This window comes from Saimiri boliviensis, chromosome 9 (genome assembly GCF_048565385.1).
Source record: "Saimiri boliviensis isolate mSaiBol1 chromosome 9, mSaiBol1.pri, whole genome shotgun sequence".
Taxonomy (NCBI): Eukaryota; Metazoa; Chordata; class Mammalia; order Primates; family Cebidae; genus Saimiri; species Saimiri boliviensis.
In genome coordinates this window covers 20,499,857-20,517,744 of record NC_133457.1, presented here as the reverse complement: position 1 = coordinate 20,517,744, position 17,888 = coordinate 20,499,857, and the positions used below count along the sequence as shown (strand labels likewise).

Sequence of the window (17,888 nt, the reverse complement as noted above, 5' to 3'; positions counted from 1 at the left end):
ATGTGATTACTGCCTCAGGGATAAGTTAATGGTAAATAATGAAGAGCCCAGAAACATTCCCAACCATATATGAAAGCTTGCTAGGTGATAGAAAGGGGATTACAAATCAGTGACAAGAAAGTAAAATACGCTTTAAATAATGTAAAGACATGTGACTTTTCCAAGCTGAAAAGATAAAAGTAGATCCTTCACAGACACCATATAGATCAATTAACTCCACACAAATTAAAGGCTTAAATGTAATCAATGAAATCTTATAACAATTAGAAGAAAATATCAAAAGTTATCTTTATAACTACAGGATAAGAAAAAATGGAACAACACAAATGTTGGGAAAGATGTGAAAAAGTGGAAATGTTCACACACTTTTGATGGAAGTAAAATAGGTATACCTGTTTAGGAAAAAAAAAGATACTTAAGAACATATATATATGTATATAATCATTAATTAGACTTACAAATGACAGCTAGATGACTGTTAAGATGGGTGAGTAACTGGATTTCTGAAGTCTTCATTCAATTTAAAGCTTATCAGAAAAATGCTTAGGTACAAAGAGATTTTCTATTACGGTATACAAAAATGTTCTAATACTACTCAGCTATAAAAAAGAACAAAATAATGTCTTTTTTAACAACTTGGATGGAGCAGGAGGCCATTATTCTAAGTGAAGTAAGTCAGAAATAAAAAACCAAATACCACGTGTTCTCACTTCTAAGTGGGAGATAAAGGCATACAGAGTGGTATAATGAACATTGGAAACTTGGAAACTTAAAAGCTACATATTGGGTAGAGTGTACATTACTTAGGTGAGGGTTGCACTAAAATATCAGACTTCATTCATCCATTAACCAAAAACCACAAATTTTCATTTACAGACTTCTTAAAGAGCAATCTGCTCTTTATAATATAATCAAAGGTTATATTATAATTTCATGTGCCATATTTTTCTGCAGTTCTATTTCTAGATGAACTCTTACATATGTGCATCAGGAAACATGTACAGAAATATTAACTGAAGCATGTTTTGCAGCAAAAAATCAGGAGCATCACAAATGTCCCTTGATAGAAGAATGGGAGAAAAAAAGTGGTGTAGTATAGTCATGTTTACAGGCAGTTAAAGTGAATTAATTAGACCTATATGTAATAACATGGGATAAATCTTGAAAATATGATATTGAGTTTTAATAAGCAAGTTGCAAAACTATGATATGAATACTATGTTAGCATAAATTGTATTGTGTAAATTTTTAAAACATACCAAGCAGTGTTATGCATTATTTATACACTTATGATAAAAAACACTATATTTAGAATTATATCAAATTTATGATGGGGTTGCCTTTGGGTAAGGAGAAAGTGAGGAAAGGAAGGAAGAAAATGTTACTGAGAAAGGGAATTAAGAAGATCTCGATTTCATCTGTAATTTTATTTTTAAATAACCGGAAGCAAAATATTAGCATTTGTTAAGTCTGGCTGGCAGGTACATGGGTATTTGTTAAAGTAACTTTGTAGATGCTTTTCTGTCTTTGCTTTTTAAACTTAATTTCACTTGTAACTAATGTCAAAGAGTAAAGAATTGGTAGATTTGACTACCTAAAATATAAAATCTGTAAAAAGCAAAATCTTTTATGCACAAAAATTTCAAATGAAAATATTTGTAACAAGCATGAAAAACAAAGTTTAATATCCTTAAGCTACTATTGTAAGTTCATATAAATCAAGAATCAATGATCCAAGAACATGAGCCAATACCTAGGAGACCCAGTCCAGAAAAGATATTCAGCCTCATTAGTAGGCAAAGCAGTCAAAGTTAAAATAAGTTACCCTTTTTAACACATTTTTTAAAATACGATAATCAGTGCTGGCTTGAGTAAGAGAGTGAAGACACTCACACATTTCTAAGTTGAAGTGTAAATTATTTCAACATTTCTAAAAAGCAATTTAGCAATGCAGTTCAAGAGTCTTAAAAATATTCATATCCTTTCACACAGTGATTCCACTTCTAGGAATCTGTTCTAAAGAAATAATCTGAAATGTGTACAAAACTTAAGATAAACAAACACAAAAATTATTGCAGAGGGATTTGTAAATAGCCTAAATATCTAAAAATGGGAGAATGAAATTATTATGCATCCATAAAAAAGAATATTTTTGTAGGTCAGGCCCTGAATCCAGATAAAAGAGTATTTTTAAGACAGATAGACAGATGAGATAGCTAGCTAGCTAGCTAGCTAGATAGGCCAACACAGAAAGAGAGAGAATTATTTCCTGGCTGTCTCTGCTGAGAGAACAGAAAATATTAACAAATCCTGAAAAATTATATTTATGAGAAATATTCAATGACATGAAACACACTTATGGTAAATACCATATTTCAGGGTATAAAATTATTTTTATAAAAAATATAATTTGAGGATTGCCCATTAAACTGACCAAAAGGAAATATACTAAAATGTTAATGATAGTTAGCTCTAGTTAATGGGATTATCATTTTCTTTTTTTTCTCTATATAAAAAAAGAAAACTTTAGGCCAATATCCATGATGAACATAGATGCAAAAATCTTCAATAAAATACTGGCAAACCAAATGCAACAGCACATCGAAAAGCTTATCCATCAAGATCAAGTAGGCTTAATTCCGGGGTGCAAGGCTGGTTCAACACACACAGGTTTATAAATGTAATCCACCACGTAAACAGAACCAAAGACAAAAACCACATGATTATCTCAATAGATGCAGTGAAGGCCTTCGACAAAATTCAACAGCCTTTATGCTAGAAACTCTCAATAAACTAGTTATTGAAGGAACGTATCTCAAAACAATAAAAGCTATTTATGACAAACCTATAGCCAATATCACACTGAATGGGCAAAAATTAGAAGCATTCCCTTTGAAATATGGCACTGGACAAGGATGCCCTCTCTCACCACTCCTATTCAATACAGTATTGGAAGTTCTAGTCAGAGCAATTAGGCAAGAAAAAAAATAAAGGATATTCAGTTAGGAAAAGAGGAAATCAAATTGTCTCTATTTGCAAATGACATGATTGTATATTTAGAAGACCCTATCATCTCAGCCCAAAATCTCCTTAAACTGATAAGCAATTTCAGCAAAGTCTCAGGATACAAAATCAATGTCCAGAAATCACAAGCATTTCTATTCACCAATAACAGATTAACAGACAGCCAAATCATGAGGGAATTCCCATTCACAATTGCTACAAAGAGAATAAAATACCTAGGAATACAACTGAAAAAGGATGTAAAGGACCTCTTCAAGGAGAACTACAAATTGCTGCTCACGGAAATAAAAGAGGACACAAACAGATAGAGAAACATTCCATGCTCATGGTTAGGAAGAATCAATATCGTGAAAATGGCCATACTGCCCAAAGTAATTTATAGATTCAACACTATCCCCATCAAGCTACCAATGACCTTCTTCACAGAACTGGAAAAAAACACCTTAAACTTCATGTGGAACCAAAAGAGAGCCCGCATAGCCAAGACAATCCTAAGCAAAAAGAACAAAGCCGGAGGCATCACATTACCTGATTTCAAACTATACTACAAGGCTACAGTAATCAAAACAGCATGGTACTGGTATCAAAACAGAGATATAGACCAACGGAACAGAACAGAGGCCCGGGAGGCAATGCCACACATCTACAACCATCTGATCTTTGATAAACCTGACAAAAACAAGCAATGGGGAAAGGATTCCCTGTTTAATAAATGGTGTTGGGAAACTGGCTAGCAGTGTGCAGAAAGCAGAAACTGGACCCCTTCCTGACACCTTACACTTAAATTAACTCCAGGTGGATTAAAGACTTAAACATAAGACCTAACACTATAAAAACCCTAGAAGAAAACCTAGGCAAAACCATTCTGGACATAGACATAGGCAAGGACTTCATGATGAAAACACCAAAAGCACTGGCAACAAAAGCCAAAATAGACAAATGGGACCTAATTAAACTCCAGAGCTTCTGTACAGCAAAAGAAACAATCATTAGAGTGAACCAGCAACCAACAGAATGGGAAAAAATTTTTGCAATCTACCCATCTGACAAAGGGCTAATATCCAGAATCTACAAAGAACTAAAACAGATTTACAAGAAAAAGCAAACAACCCCATCCAAAAGTGGGAGAAGGATATGAGCAGACACTTTTCAAAAGAAGATATATATGAGGCCAAAAACCATAGGAAAAAATGCTCATCATCACTGATTATTAGAGAAATCAAAACCACATTGAGATACCACCTCACCCCAGTTATAATGGTGATCATTAAAAAATCTGGAGACAACAGATGTTGGAGAGGATGTGGAGAAACAGGAACACTTTTACACTGTTGGTGGGAGTGTAAACTAGTTCAACCATTGTGGAAGACAGTGTGGCACTTCCTCAAAGACCTAGAAATAGAAATTTCATTTGACCCAGCAATCTCATTACTGGGTATATATCCAAAGGATTATAAATCATTCTATTATAAAGACACATGCACACGTATGTTCATAGTGGCACCATTTACAATAGCAAAGACCTGGAACTAACCCAAATGCCCATTGACAATAGACTGGATAAGGAAAATGTGGCACATACACACCATGGAATACTATGCTTACATAAAAAATGATGAGTTTGTGTCCTTTGTATGGACATGGATGAATCTGGAAACCATCATTCTCAGCAAACTGACACAAGAACAGAAAATCAAACACCACGTTCTCACTTATAGGCAGGTGATTAACAATTAAGAACACATGGACACAGGGAAGGTAGCATCACACACTGCGGTCTGTTGGGGGGGCAAAGGAGGGACAGCAGGGCGGGTGGGGGGTTGGGGAAGGATAACATGGGGAGAAATGCCAGATGTAAGTGACGGGGGAATGGAGGCAGCAAAACCACATTGCAATGTGTGTACCTATGCAATAATTCTGCACGATCTACACATGTACCCCAGAACCTAAAGTACAATTTAAAAAAAGAACAACAAAAAATATTTCTTTTATAATCAAGGAAAATATATTACTTTAAGCTACATTGCCTTATGTAAAAAAGTAGTTTACTTGAAGAAAAATCCATTCTAAGACAATCAATTTCCATTATAAAATAGGGATTTTTAAAAGAGGGTGGAAAACCAGTTGATTTATTGAAGAAATGAGAAAGATCTCCATGAAGCAAGTAGATATTACTATTAATAATTTCATTTCAATGTGTGTGCTGCCCAACACTTCAGAGGGAATGACACTTAGATTATCAGAGGACCCGACAGTTGACAAAGTTGATTGGGGGACTGCTAAAGGACCAGAATTTCAGAAAGAAAATGCCTTTATTGACACATTCGTTCCAGTTACCAAAGCATAGGGAAATGTCATATGCTATAGAAATGGGATCTCAAAATTATGTCCCTTACAGAAAAAAAAAATACATTTGCTGCTGAAATAAAACGTACCCCATCTGGCTAACATTTGGAAATTTGCTTTCAGTCCACATTGCTACAAACACACTTGACAGTTTCCAGGATAATTGACGGGAATGCCAAGGCGTAAGTAAAACTGAAACCTTAATTCTGAGTGGAACTCGAGGAGACTTTCTGATGCTCCCACAGGTTTAGATGTAGTGTTTTGGGTTAAAGTGTTAATGTGCTTGAATATATAAATGCATAAGTAAATAAATAAAAAGTGAGCTTATTGTATATATGATGTAACAGTTCAAAGTCTTATGAGAAAATGTAAGTCTACATGTGTGATGGAAGTGACAAGTGCTGTGGCAGGTCAGTCTCCAAGAGAGCTGTATGAATATATATTCGAGAGAACCTTCATTTCAGAGCAAGCTAGAGGGAAGTGGGGCTTGGGATTTCAGAACCCCAGATAGGGGTGGAGGATTCTATGCTTTTAGGCTATGAGCTCAGAACCAGGAAAATCTGATAGGCAGTTTCAAAGTGGCAATGGTGAGGTAAAAAGATAAACAGAAAGTATGAGTAAGACTCTCCCCTAAGAAGCCAGGCCAAGGGCCTAATGCAGTGATTGAGGGGAAAACTAAATGAAGACTGCAAAATCATGGAGGGGTCTGGAGGGCAGACCGAAGGTGGAATGTGGATGCAGAGGCAAATGTCTGGGACACTCTTTGCTCAGGGAAGTAGCCAGTTGGGAGAGTGGAAGAAATTAAAATACAGAGTTTGGAGGCTTTTTTTATTTTTAAAGAGAAAAATAGTTCCATATAAAAAGAATGGTATGAGCAATAACATGGAGGAGACAAAATAACCACAGCAAAATCATGGTAAATATGACTCTACGTTCATGTATTCCATCAAAAATATTTTTTGCAAATGCCTGCTCTATACCAACCATTATGCAGAGACTAAACATAAGCAATCATAATCCCTATCCTGATGGAAACAAGCAATACACTAAGAAACAAATACACAATTGTATGCTGATAGATACTATAAAAGATAATGCCTAAAGAAAATGAGCATTTGTTGGATGGTCAAGGAAGGCTTCTCTAAGCAGATGTCAGACATGTTTTCCTGGCAATGTCAACAATTTGTACAAAGGCTTTGAAACCAAAAAACAAAAACAAAAAAGGAAGAATAAGAGAAAGGAAAAGCTTTGGGATATTACAGCATTCTCCTCAAATGTAAGTCACACATCCCATCAAAAAAATTTTTTTGTAACAAGTACCTTCAATATGTGTGTATTTATTTATCTTTAAACTATATACATATATTATTTTACATGTTATTTCACTATGAAACATTAAAAAATAGAAAATTTAAAGGACAAAATAAAAAATAGAAATGAAAGTTCTAATATTTTCTTCCTCCTGTATCACAGTAGATGGTCACACCTACACAGAAGTGAGCACACTCACCACAGCATTGGTGGAGCCTGTGAACAAAGGGGAGAGTAGAAACTGGAGAGCCCATCTGGGGATTTCTCTCCTGGCCTTTTAGATCATGGCAAGGAGCTTAGATTTTATTGTAGTCTATGGAAAGCCACAGAAGAGTTTTGAGCAGCAGTCCTTAGTTCAGTTTCTTAGTCCATTTGGGCTGCTATAAAAAAATACTATTAACTGGGGGCTTATAAACAACAGAAATGTATTTCTCACAGTTCTGGAGGCTGGGAAGCCCAAGATCAAGGCAGATTCAGTGTCTGGTGCAGATCCAGTTTCTGGCTCATAGATGTCACCCTAATGCTGTGTCCTCACATGGTTGAAGGGACAAGTGATCTCTCTTGGGCCTCTTTAATAAGGCACTAATCCCATTCATAAGGGCTCCATCCCCAAGACTTAATACCTCCCAAAGGCCTCCCCTTCCAATGCAGTCAACTTGTGGGATAGCATTTCAGTGTATGAATTTGGTGGTCATAGGGGGACATAAGCCTTCAGTCCACTGCAACCAGCTTGTTTTTAAAAGATCATTCAGTCTGCTGTGTGGGGACTAGATTGGAAAGGAACAAAAGTAAAATTAAGGGGATCACAAAAAAAGACTATTGCTAATTCAGGTGAGAGAAGAGAGTAGCTTAAACAAAGATGATCCTGCTAGAGATGGAAATAAATGACAATTCAATATAACTTTTGGAGGTAAAAGTATCATAACAAGCTAATGAATGGCGGGTAAATGTGAGGGGGAAGTAAGGAATCAAGGCTGATGTCAAGTTTCTGGTATGGTGGTATTATTTATTAAGGTGGCTAAAACAAAGAAAATGAGCTCTGCGGATGGGCAAGTGAGTGAAGGTGGGAGCTGGGAAGCAAGACTTTCAGACATCTGAATGTGAAGTTTCAAACACCTGCCAGATGTCCCAGTGGAATTGTTTTTTAGATAATTGGATATCCAACTGTGAAGGACTTAGGCCAGGAATATAGATGAGGATATCATTAGCAAACAGATGATGAAAACCATGGGAAGACTGAAGCAATCTAGGAAGAGAGTTTAGAAAGGAAACGGTCCCAGTTTAGGCTTGCATCCAGACAGCAGCTAAGAGACTAAAGAACCTCAGAAAGTGTAGAGGGCATCACAGTTTATCAAGAGAGTGTCCAAGAAGGAGGGAGAAAGGAATTGTATGGGATTTAGTAGCCAAATGAAGGTAAGTGTCCATTCAACTGGGCAAGTTGGAAAGAGCAGTTTTAATAGAGTTTTAAGGGTAAGGTAGAACAGAAGTAGGTGGAAGAACAAGAAGGAAAGAAGAAGGAAACACAGCATATACAGAGAGCTGTTTTAAGCAGTTTGGTGCTGAATAGGTTGGTAAGTAGAGGGATTGTAGAGATAGGTAAAAATGGAAGGCTTCAGAATCTGTTTGTAAATTGCTGGGATGATGCAATAGAGAGGGTGAGATTCATGGAATAGATGAGAGAAGAGATGACTGCATACAGAATCAGATCAATTAGTACCTTTGAGGCTGAAAAGAAGAATGCATTTTTTATAGCTTTTAAATTTTTTCAGTAAAATAAGAGGTGAGGCCATCAGCTGCAAGTGAGGTAGGGAATGGGTGGGGTGGAAGGTAGGAGATTTGAGGAAAGAGAAGGTTTGAAATTAAATGCTCAAAGAAAGGACCAGGAGCTTCCTGGAGAAATACAACAGAGTGGTCAGGGAGTGAGGAGCATCCAGCTGGGACCTGAGGTTATGGTCTAGAGTAAAGCAGAGATCTGATTTTCTCCAGCTCCAATCCGCTGTTCAGGTACTGTGATGGAATTCATCCAGGCTTGGATTTTTGTCTCGTGGTTGAGTGGTAATAAAATACTGAAATGTTTCAAGATCTGTATTTAAGAAGATGGAGGGCAAAGATGCAGACCAAAAGAAGAAAATTTTAAATACTGAAAAGGGAAGCATCTACACATGAGAAAACCAATTTGGGAAACAGAAAGATGGTCTTTAGAGCCCGGGGGCAAAAACAAAAAAACAAACAAACAAACAAAAAACACACACACAGTTATTTCCTGAGTGAAGAAAATGATGGATTTGTGCTGAGTTTCTCTTTATAAGAACCCTCTGCTTCTCCTTAAAGCCCCAACACACACTCTACTCTTCCCCTCAGAAAAACAGAATAAGTACACCCACCAAGCAGCTGGCCAAGGTTAAGACAACAGCCGCAGGAGCAAGATGAGGTTAACTGACCCTGGCTGTGTTTACAGCATGCGCCATGGATAAAGCTTGCAATGCTAGGTAACACCAGGAGAGTTTTCAGTTTAAGCACAAGATGGATTTTTATCACAGTAGACTCACACTTTCCACCAGAGCCATGATAATTCATCTGGGATTAATATGAGTAACATCAGAGGAGAGGTTCACACGTGAAGAGTTCTTGAGAGAAATGACATGACCCTTGGAGACTTTTACAAGCATGACTTTTATTGATGCCTTAGGACCACTGAGTTTGGAAGTTCAGCCAAATTCTAAACTTTGCCTCCCTAAATACTATTTCTACCTTCATTTGGATTCGCTTCTTTCCCTTAACAGGTAGACATCACCCATTATAGTAAGTGATTGCACATAATTTTGTAAATGCATTGAACCTAAGTGATAGTTCTATTTACTATTAAGAAACAGATTTCTTTTCATTGTTATACACTCATCTGTTGTTTTATAGTCTTTCTTTTAAATTCTCTTATCTCCTTTAGAAAATTATTAACTTTACTCTTGGCTAATTAATATACACTATTCATACCTCCCTAACCACTGTCCACCTACACTGTACTTACTGTACCTATACTTTTTAACAAATTTAAATTGACACAGAAATGTTTTCTTAGTTTGTTGAAATCCTGGTTTATCACATGTATTATATTCCTTTCATATTTCACAAGCCAGACTGTCCTATAATGAAGCATGTCAATTTTACTACCTTTGTGAACATTTCTTCAGTTAGCCAGATGTTCTGCATCAAGAAAATTTTTTTTTTAATTTAGAAAATAGTTAATGAAATAACTTTATTCCTGGGGGAGCAGAGGTATGCAATCCCTCTGCAACGTCTGTTCTAATCTAATAGTGATTACGTTCTTTTCTTAAATAATCAGTGCATGAGTAAAATCCTTTTCTTTTTCTTTTGCTGCTATCATGGATATTATGTGAATGACAACGAACATTGGACACTATACTATTAGAATAAATACCACCTCTTTTTGTGCAACAAGAAAGAGTGATAACTGAAAACTCAGGATCTGGGTTTGAATCCTGCCTCTACCACCTACATACCAGCACTTCTAACTCCTCTCTGCCTCACCTTCTTTACCTGCAAAGTGCAGAAAATAGCAGTAACCACTTCACAGGGATATTATGAGATTTAAAAAACATAACACATGCAAAGCCCATGGAGCAGTGATTGCCATTTAGTAAGAGCTTAATAAACAGTAGCTGGCCCTATTTTATTGCACCTTTTCTGCAAGACCTCTCCAAACAAAATGAATGACTCCCTTCCCATAACCTTTCATGTAGATGTAAATAAAGACGTCAACAACAGCAGAATCATTTAATTTTAAAGTCTTTATGCCTCTCATAGGCTGTGGGATCAGGCTCTTCCCATTTATGTCTGCATGTCCCAGCACCTATCATGGCATCATGGCCTGAAGCAGAGCAGCTACTCGGTAAATGTTTTTAGACTTTTTATTCTTCGTTATGACAAAGATTTCTTTTCTTTTTTTTTTTTTTTTTTTTTTTTTTGAGACAAGGCCTCGCTCTGTTGCCCAAGCTGGAGTGCAGTGGCACAATGATGGCTCACTGCAGCCTCGACCTCCCAGGCTCAATCAGTCCCTCTTACCTCAGCCTCCCTAGTAGCTGGCACCACTGGCACCCAACGCCACACCTGGATAATTTTTGTATTTTTTGTAGAGGCAGGGTTTCATCATGTTGCCCAGGCTGGTCTCAAACTCCTGGACTCAAGTGATCCACCCACCTCGGCTGACCAAAGGGCTGGGATTATAGGTGTAAGCCACTGTGTTTGGCCAGGTTTCATCTTTCGAGAATGACTTTTATTTTCACAAATAGCCCAAAATTTATCTGAGCTCATGTGTACTATAAAAAGAGACTACTCAAACTGAATAATAAATTTCCTGGTTAAAAGTTAGCTAGTTAATTAGTTAGTTAATTGAAATAGTTAATTAGTTAGTTAAAAGTTGGTTAAAATAATAAATTTCCAAGTTAAAAGTTACTAAAGTAATGAACATTATTTTCCTGTGTGGTTCACAAATATACACTGGAAACAATTATAAAATACATTTTTAAAAAGGTTTTGACCAGAGGCTGTGTCACTAAAATGTGAGTATGCACATTTAATGCACATTTCAAATAGAAATATTGGTTTTGACCTTAAAAATCATAGCAATTTAGATATCTCAATACTAGACATACCAAGGAAGAGAACAGTCAGTACTACCATTAGATTTTAATTTTAGAATCCTGAAAGTTGCATGTGGATTGGCAAAAAAATTTGGTTGTAGGGACATATTATCCTTTCTCTCTTAGGGATTCCATGAATATGGAGTAATTTCTATGTTCTTTTTAATTCGGTAAACAAATATTTCCTAGAATCTAATGATTTTCCATACATTTTTTATATTTTTACCCTATATTCAATGTAATTTTGGGTTTGTTGCCTTATTCTTGGGTCTGCGAATTTCTTCTGCCAACAGATAGTCTGCTTTGTAAACAGCCCAAAGTCCTCATGCTGCATGAAATCCCCTTTCTCTATGGTCTTTCACTAGAACTGAGAATAGCCTTAGATCACCACACACTCTAGTGCTGGTTTCGAGGAGTAGTTCTCAGATCTAGTTTATGTAAGAGTCCCTGGGATGCTTGTTGAAAATGCAAGTTCCTAGGGACTCTGCAGATTTTGCCAATGATATTTGCTAGGGTAGGCCTGTGGCTCTGCATCTTGACAAGTTATCCTGGTAGTTCTAGGGCAGGAAGTCCCACAGCCTCTCTGAAAAAACACCAAAACAGAGGCAAAGGCAACTGAGATCCAACTGACTTAGTCTGAGTCACATCACCACCACAGACATGCTCTGGAAACTGGGCAAGTCATTAATCTCACTACAGCTTGATTTCTTCATCTATAACTAGGAAGGAATACACCTCCCTCATAGAGTTGTTAAGAAGGTAAAATGAGATGATGAATTTAGTTCAACACCTAGCAAAGCTCCTGGAACAGAGTAAGTGTAGCTATAAGACTATTACTTCATAAACTACAAGGCTGGGGCCAAATCACCTGTTTAGTCTTCTCTTTTGTGGGTGTAGACATTTTTGTGGCTCTGCCCTGAATTGTTTTCAATTTTTTGCCTCCTCAGCAAGAACTGAGTTCTACGGTCTACGTCTGATCAGGGCCCGAGTACCTCATTATCGTCCTATGCATGTGTCTAATTATTCCCTAAATGAGTACACATCATTGCACCTTTTCACTTCAGCCTCATTAGAGTGCTCCATTGGCCCACCTTGTTATTTCCCATCTCTTCACTAATGTCCCTTTTTTCTGCTTCTCCTTTCAGTCCTACATCTTCTTGTGCCTATTTCTTTCTTCATCGTATTAAATCCTTCCTTTTATAGCTTGTCATTATTTCCTCCTTTCTACACAACTCATTACACCCCTCCATCTGTGAACTTCATTATGCCATCCCATTTTTATCTCATCACATCCTCATCATGCACATGTTATTAGCTCCTCCATTCATGCTTAGTACCACATTCTTTCTGCTTCTTATCTACCACAACCTGCCCTTCCAACCTCCCCTTTTAATGCTCCCATTTGTAAATCACATTACACCCCCATGCCTTTACCATTACACTTATCTATTTATGCATTTCATTGCACCATTACCCATGCACATTTTCTGTGCATTTCTATTTGAACATCTCGTTACGGCCTCATCAACCATGTGCATGTCATTATTCCCCTTTGAAATGTTCACGTCTACATCACATTACATCTCTCTATGTTGGCAGCTCATTAAATCCAGTGCTTCTAGGTTTGACAACAAACTAACAAAAACGGACAGGTAAGTATGTTACTTGATTTTAGAAAACTAAATATGTTTCTCAGGCACCTAAGTGTTTCTTAAAGAAGTCATTCATTTCAGGAAGATTTACATATATTTACCTAGCTGAGAGAAAAAAAAAACACTATATTTTACATGCATAATAAGGAGCTTCTTATTTTGCTTTATTTGAATTATCATCATTGTCACTACTTTTTTGAGATGGGGGTCTTACTATGTTGCCAAGGCTGGTCTCAAATTCCTGAGATCAAGCAATCTGCCCACCTCAGCCTCCCAATGTGCTAAGATTACAGGAGTGAGCCACTGTGCTGGCCATTATCACTACTTTTTATTATTTCTCCACAGTTTAGAAAGCAGTACAATTATCCATGAATAGATTACGGCAAAAAGTCACTGAAAGAGACAGGTTAGGAATCAAAGTCATTTTACTGTATGAGGAATGCATTAAAAGTAAAAAGAAATTAAAATATTTTGAGAAATGCACAGAATGGTCATGGCAGGGCTCAAACTCTGATCATCTGACTCCAAAACCTATATTCTTCATTCTGTACCACTCAGTAGAAAAACTCCTATTTCTAAGTATCCTCTCTGGCACTTAGGCCATGCTGTGATAATTCCCTAAGATAGAACTTGGTGTCAGCATGCTTTGTTTTGTTTTCTAAAACAAAATAGAACATATATCAAACACTTTGTATTTTGGGTCTGTTCCTTTATCTCCAAGTTTGAAGAGCTAAAAGTTAAAAGAAACTGTAACATGGAGCCTTCTAACAAGAATAAGTGCAAAAATCAGGAGAAAGACTTTCACCTCCAAGGCCACCCTCACACAAGTAAAATAGGAACTCCTCTACAGGATATTTGAGGAGTACCAAGGAAGCCCCCGCCCCCCCCGCCACACACACAGAACCTTTCTTCCTCACAGATTCTGACCCTTGCTAGTCTCTTTGCTTCACTGAACTGTGCTCTCTGCCTCATTTTTATTTTTCCATCAAATTAAATAGCTCATAAATTCAGAAAAGTATAGAAATATGATACCTATTCCTGCCACAAGATAGATGTTTACATTTCTGCTATATTTGCATCAAATATCTCCCTTTACAAAAAGAAATTGTCACAAATGCTCTCCTGAGGTTGGTATATATTATTTCCATGAATGTTTTTGTACAATTGTTTTAAATGTTTACCTAAATATTATCAGATGCCACTTACCTTTTGCAATATGATTTCTGCACTTAACGTTATGGTTTTTTTGTTGTTGTTTTTTCCTTTGGTGTTTTGTTTTGTTTGTTTTGTTTTGTTTTGTTTTTTGATGGAGTTTTGCTCTTGTTGCCCAGGCTGGAGTGCAATGATACAGTCTCTGCTCACTGCAACCTCCACCTCCCAGGTTTAAGTGGTTCTCCTGCCTCAGCCTTCTGAGTACCTGAGATTACAGGCATGCGCTACCACGCTCGGCTAATTTTGTATTTTTAGTAGAGATGGGGTTTCTCCATGTTGGTCAGGTTGGTCTTGAACTCTCGACCTTAGGTGATCCACCTGCTTCAGCCTCCCAAAGTGTTGGGGTTTCAGGTGTGACCCACCATGCCCAGTCCAATGTTATGTTTTTTAAAAATATATCTGTTCAGATATGTAGAGCTAGCTCATTCATTTCAGCATCTATAAAATTTTCCACCATGTAAATAGACCATAATTTACTTGACCCCGGGAGGCAGAGGTTGCCGTGAGTAACCTGTTGCCCAGGTGGAGTGCAGTGACCTGATCTCACTTCACTGCAACCTCTGCCTCCCAGGTTCAAGCAATTCTCCAGCCTCAGTCTCCTGGGAGGCTGGGATTACAGGCATGTGCCACCACATTCAGCTACTTTTTAAATTTTTAGTAGAGACGGGGTTTCAACGTGTTGACCAGGCTGATCTCTAACTCTCGACCTCGAGTGATCCACCCACCTTGGCCTCCATAGTTTACTTTATCTAGTTCTCTACTGAGTAGTGGTTCAACTTTCTTAAACTGCTTCCATCACTATTACTTCACCAGTGCTTAGTTCTCTGCTCTGTGAAGTGACTAAATGGAGACATTTAAAATTCCAGCATCATGGGAAGTAATACATTCTCTCTAGGTCCATAACAGAGTCAGTTTTATCTCCTCTTTAACTATTCCAAGTAGTAAACATGTCAACAAAATGATACTTCTTTTTTTTTTTTCAAGACAGGGTCTTGCTCTGTTGCCCAGGCTGGAGTGCAGTGGTGCCATCATAGCTCACTGCAGCCTTGAACTCCTGGTTTTAAGTGATCCTTCTACCTCAGCCGCCTGAGTAACTTGAATAGCAATTTGGTAGAATGTAGTGAAATTGAGGATATGATTAATGTTAAATTTTTAATGTCTCATACAAACAAGGTTTCTGGGGCATAGCAGATTATTATTATTTACTTGGCAACAAATAACCTCCTAAGTTTCCTTTTGCCTCAGTTGTTAGCCCTGGGGCAACGTGATGAGAACCAGATGTCATCTTACACATCCTAGGATCTGCATTGTAGGCCAGGAACCTTGACAATATGAATTTGGGCATTTACATAGGGGGTGGAACAGCTGTCCATGAAAGGAGGGAACAAAAATCTTTGCTCCTTGGTAAGGGATCTGGGTTCTTACTTTTACCCCTTAGAATGTAAACAGATCCCTCCAGGGGAAAGAGAAGACTAATGTCTCTACCTGACAACCCAAGCTCCAACATCCTAGTTCTCGTCTCCATCTTAAAACATAAACATACCTCTGGGAAAATAAATCTCTCTAGATGGTCTTTCACTTTCTGATTAGTCATAAATTCACTTCTAAAGCTTATTTTCTTAGCCCAGGTCCCAAGTTTCAGTAAAATTTGTTCAAAAAGCCCTAACTGTGCAGAAACACAAAAATATTTTTATAGCCCTACATTAATACACTATGACACAGCAATTTCACTTCTGAGCGATTATCACAGAAAAATTTTTGCTCACATCCACAAGGGGGACATGTATAAGAATATTCATTGTTACATCCTTGTGTAAATGCAGAGACGGGGGGCACACTTGGTGTCCACACTAGGGAAATGGTGAGGTGAAATGTGGTGGGTGGTGGATGCACACCATGAAATCACTGTGCAGCTGTAGAGGCAACAGTTAGCTAAATACACATTCAATTATCATGTAGAGATCTTGAGTGAGACAAATAAGAAACCAAACAGGATCCACAGCATAACATCATTTGCAAAAATGAAAAATAAACATTGCTACATATTTTTCAAGAATACATATCTGTTCTAAGACACATATCAAACCCAAAAAGTGAATACTTACATAAAGGGGAGGTTGGAGAAACAGTCTGAAAATGAAAGTGGTATCATGGATAAAGGTAAAATAAAATAAAATTATGAGAATAAGAGAAGCACCTTGCCTCCAACCAAATAACCTCCATGGCTAGGAGCATGGTTTTCCTGCTATCTGATTTCCAAAGGAAGAAAAAAGAGCCTCTCCAAATTAACTCTTTAATATCTGCATCCTCTGTAGTACAGTACTACATAATAGATTTAACAAATAGTACTACATATTTGTTGAATGTAGGTGACAGTCATCAGTTAGAAAAAACAAAAATCACTGCAATTATTTGCTTTGCACCATGAAAGGAGAACACGTAGGTGCTGGCTATAATTGTCAAAAGTTCTATGATTACATTTTACTGCTGACACCACTGTAAAAGATGTTAAAGTTTTCTTGACATTTTGAACATTGGTAGTGTTTTGACCTTGCTCCCACTCTAATAAAAATAATTTTCTGGTTTTAATGAACTGAAGTTTCAAGGAAATTGGATTTGTAAAAAAGATAATTGTGGTTTTATCAAACATTTATAAAACTTGTTATATAGCTTTATGCAATTTGCCACCTTTATTTTTGACTCAACTCATATTCTTCCATTAGATTTTTCATAAATTGCTTTACTTAAACTCTTATCACATTAACTGCCAATATTCTGTAGTCAGATTATTTTTTCGCGATTTTTAGATGAGCGTGATTTTGGCCAATTTGGCTTTTTAAATTTTATCATATTTGCTGTTCTTAAATTAAAGTGTTCTTCAAAATTTCTCTCTGAAATGAATCAAACATAGTGTTTTCTTCCAGTTACTTGAGCCAGACCCATAGAATTGCCATCATTTGCCAAGAAGAAATTCTGTTGTTCCCAACACATAGAAACTCAAAGGATAGAAATATAAGTTTATTTAGCGACCTGTAGTGATAGTGAGGAGTTTGCCACATTGGCCTCATATAGTCACGTTTACCTCAAGTTGCCTTATTAATCTGGCATAGAAATATGAGAGCCAATGGGACATAGCACATGCGTGGCATCCGTGTTGAATACTGAAACGCACTATGAATCCCTCCACATCAGTGCCCTGCTGCCTCTGCTTAGAGTCTGCTCCCCGCATGGCCCACCTCCCTCCCCACCTACCCCAGCCTTCTGCCAAGCTTCATATTGGGTCCAGTAAGTTAGATTTTCAAACCTTCTTGCCGTATTGCACAATTTGGAATAATAATATCTCTGATATTTAAAAATCATATTTTGTCATATGAAATGAAACTTTTTCCTTTTTCTTTTTTCTTTTTTTAGATGTAATCTTACTCTGTTGCCCAGGCTGCAGTGCAGTGACAGGATCTCGGCTCACTGCAACCTCTGCCTCCTGGGTTCAAGCAATTATTGTGCCTCAGCCTCCCAAGTAGCTGGGATGACAGGTGCCTGCCACCACGCCTGGCTAATTTTTGTATTTTTAGTAGAGATGAGGTTTCACCATATTGGCCAGGCTGATCTCCAACTCCTGACCTCAAGTGATCTACCTGCTTCGGCCTCCCAAAGAGCTGGGATTACAGGTGTGAGCCACCATGCC

The 17,888-nt window shown here is 37.3% G+C and overlaps 1 protein-coding gene and 1 long non-coding RNA gene across 8 annotated transcripts in view; one reads left to right on the top strand and one right to left on the bottom strand.

Moving 5' to 3' along the window:
• LOC141585598 (uncharacterized) overlaps positions 1-17,888 on the bottom strand; it is a 173,420-nt gene that overhangs the window by 69,817 nt on the left and 85,715 nt on the right. The window lies entirely within an intron of this gene.
• Positions 1-17,888, top strand: part of VEPH1 (ventricular zone expressed PH domain containing 1) — a 208,390-nt gene that overhangs the window by 156,293 nt on the left and 34,209 nt on the right. For 2 of the 7 annotated variants that reach the window (XM_074405554.1, XM_074405552.1), the window contains exon 12: positions 2,521-4,797. The exons of the other annotated variants lie outside the window; for them this stretch is intronic. Coding sequence is in view for 1 of the 2 variants with exons in the window: in XM_074405552.1 (XP_074261653.1) it covers positions 2,521-2,544 (24 nt within the window). In the remaining variant the exon portion in view is untranslated. Of the gene's footprint in view, positions 1-2,520; positions 4,798-17,888 lie in introns of those variants that run through there. 7 annotated transcript variants of the gene reach the window in all.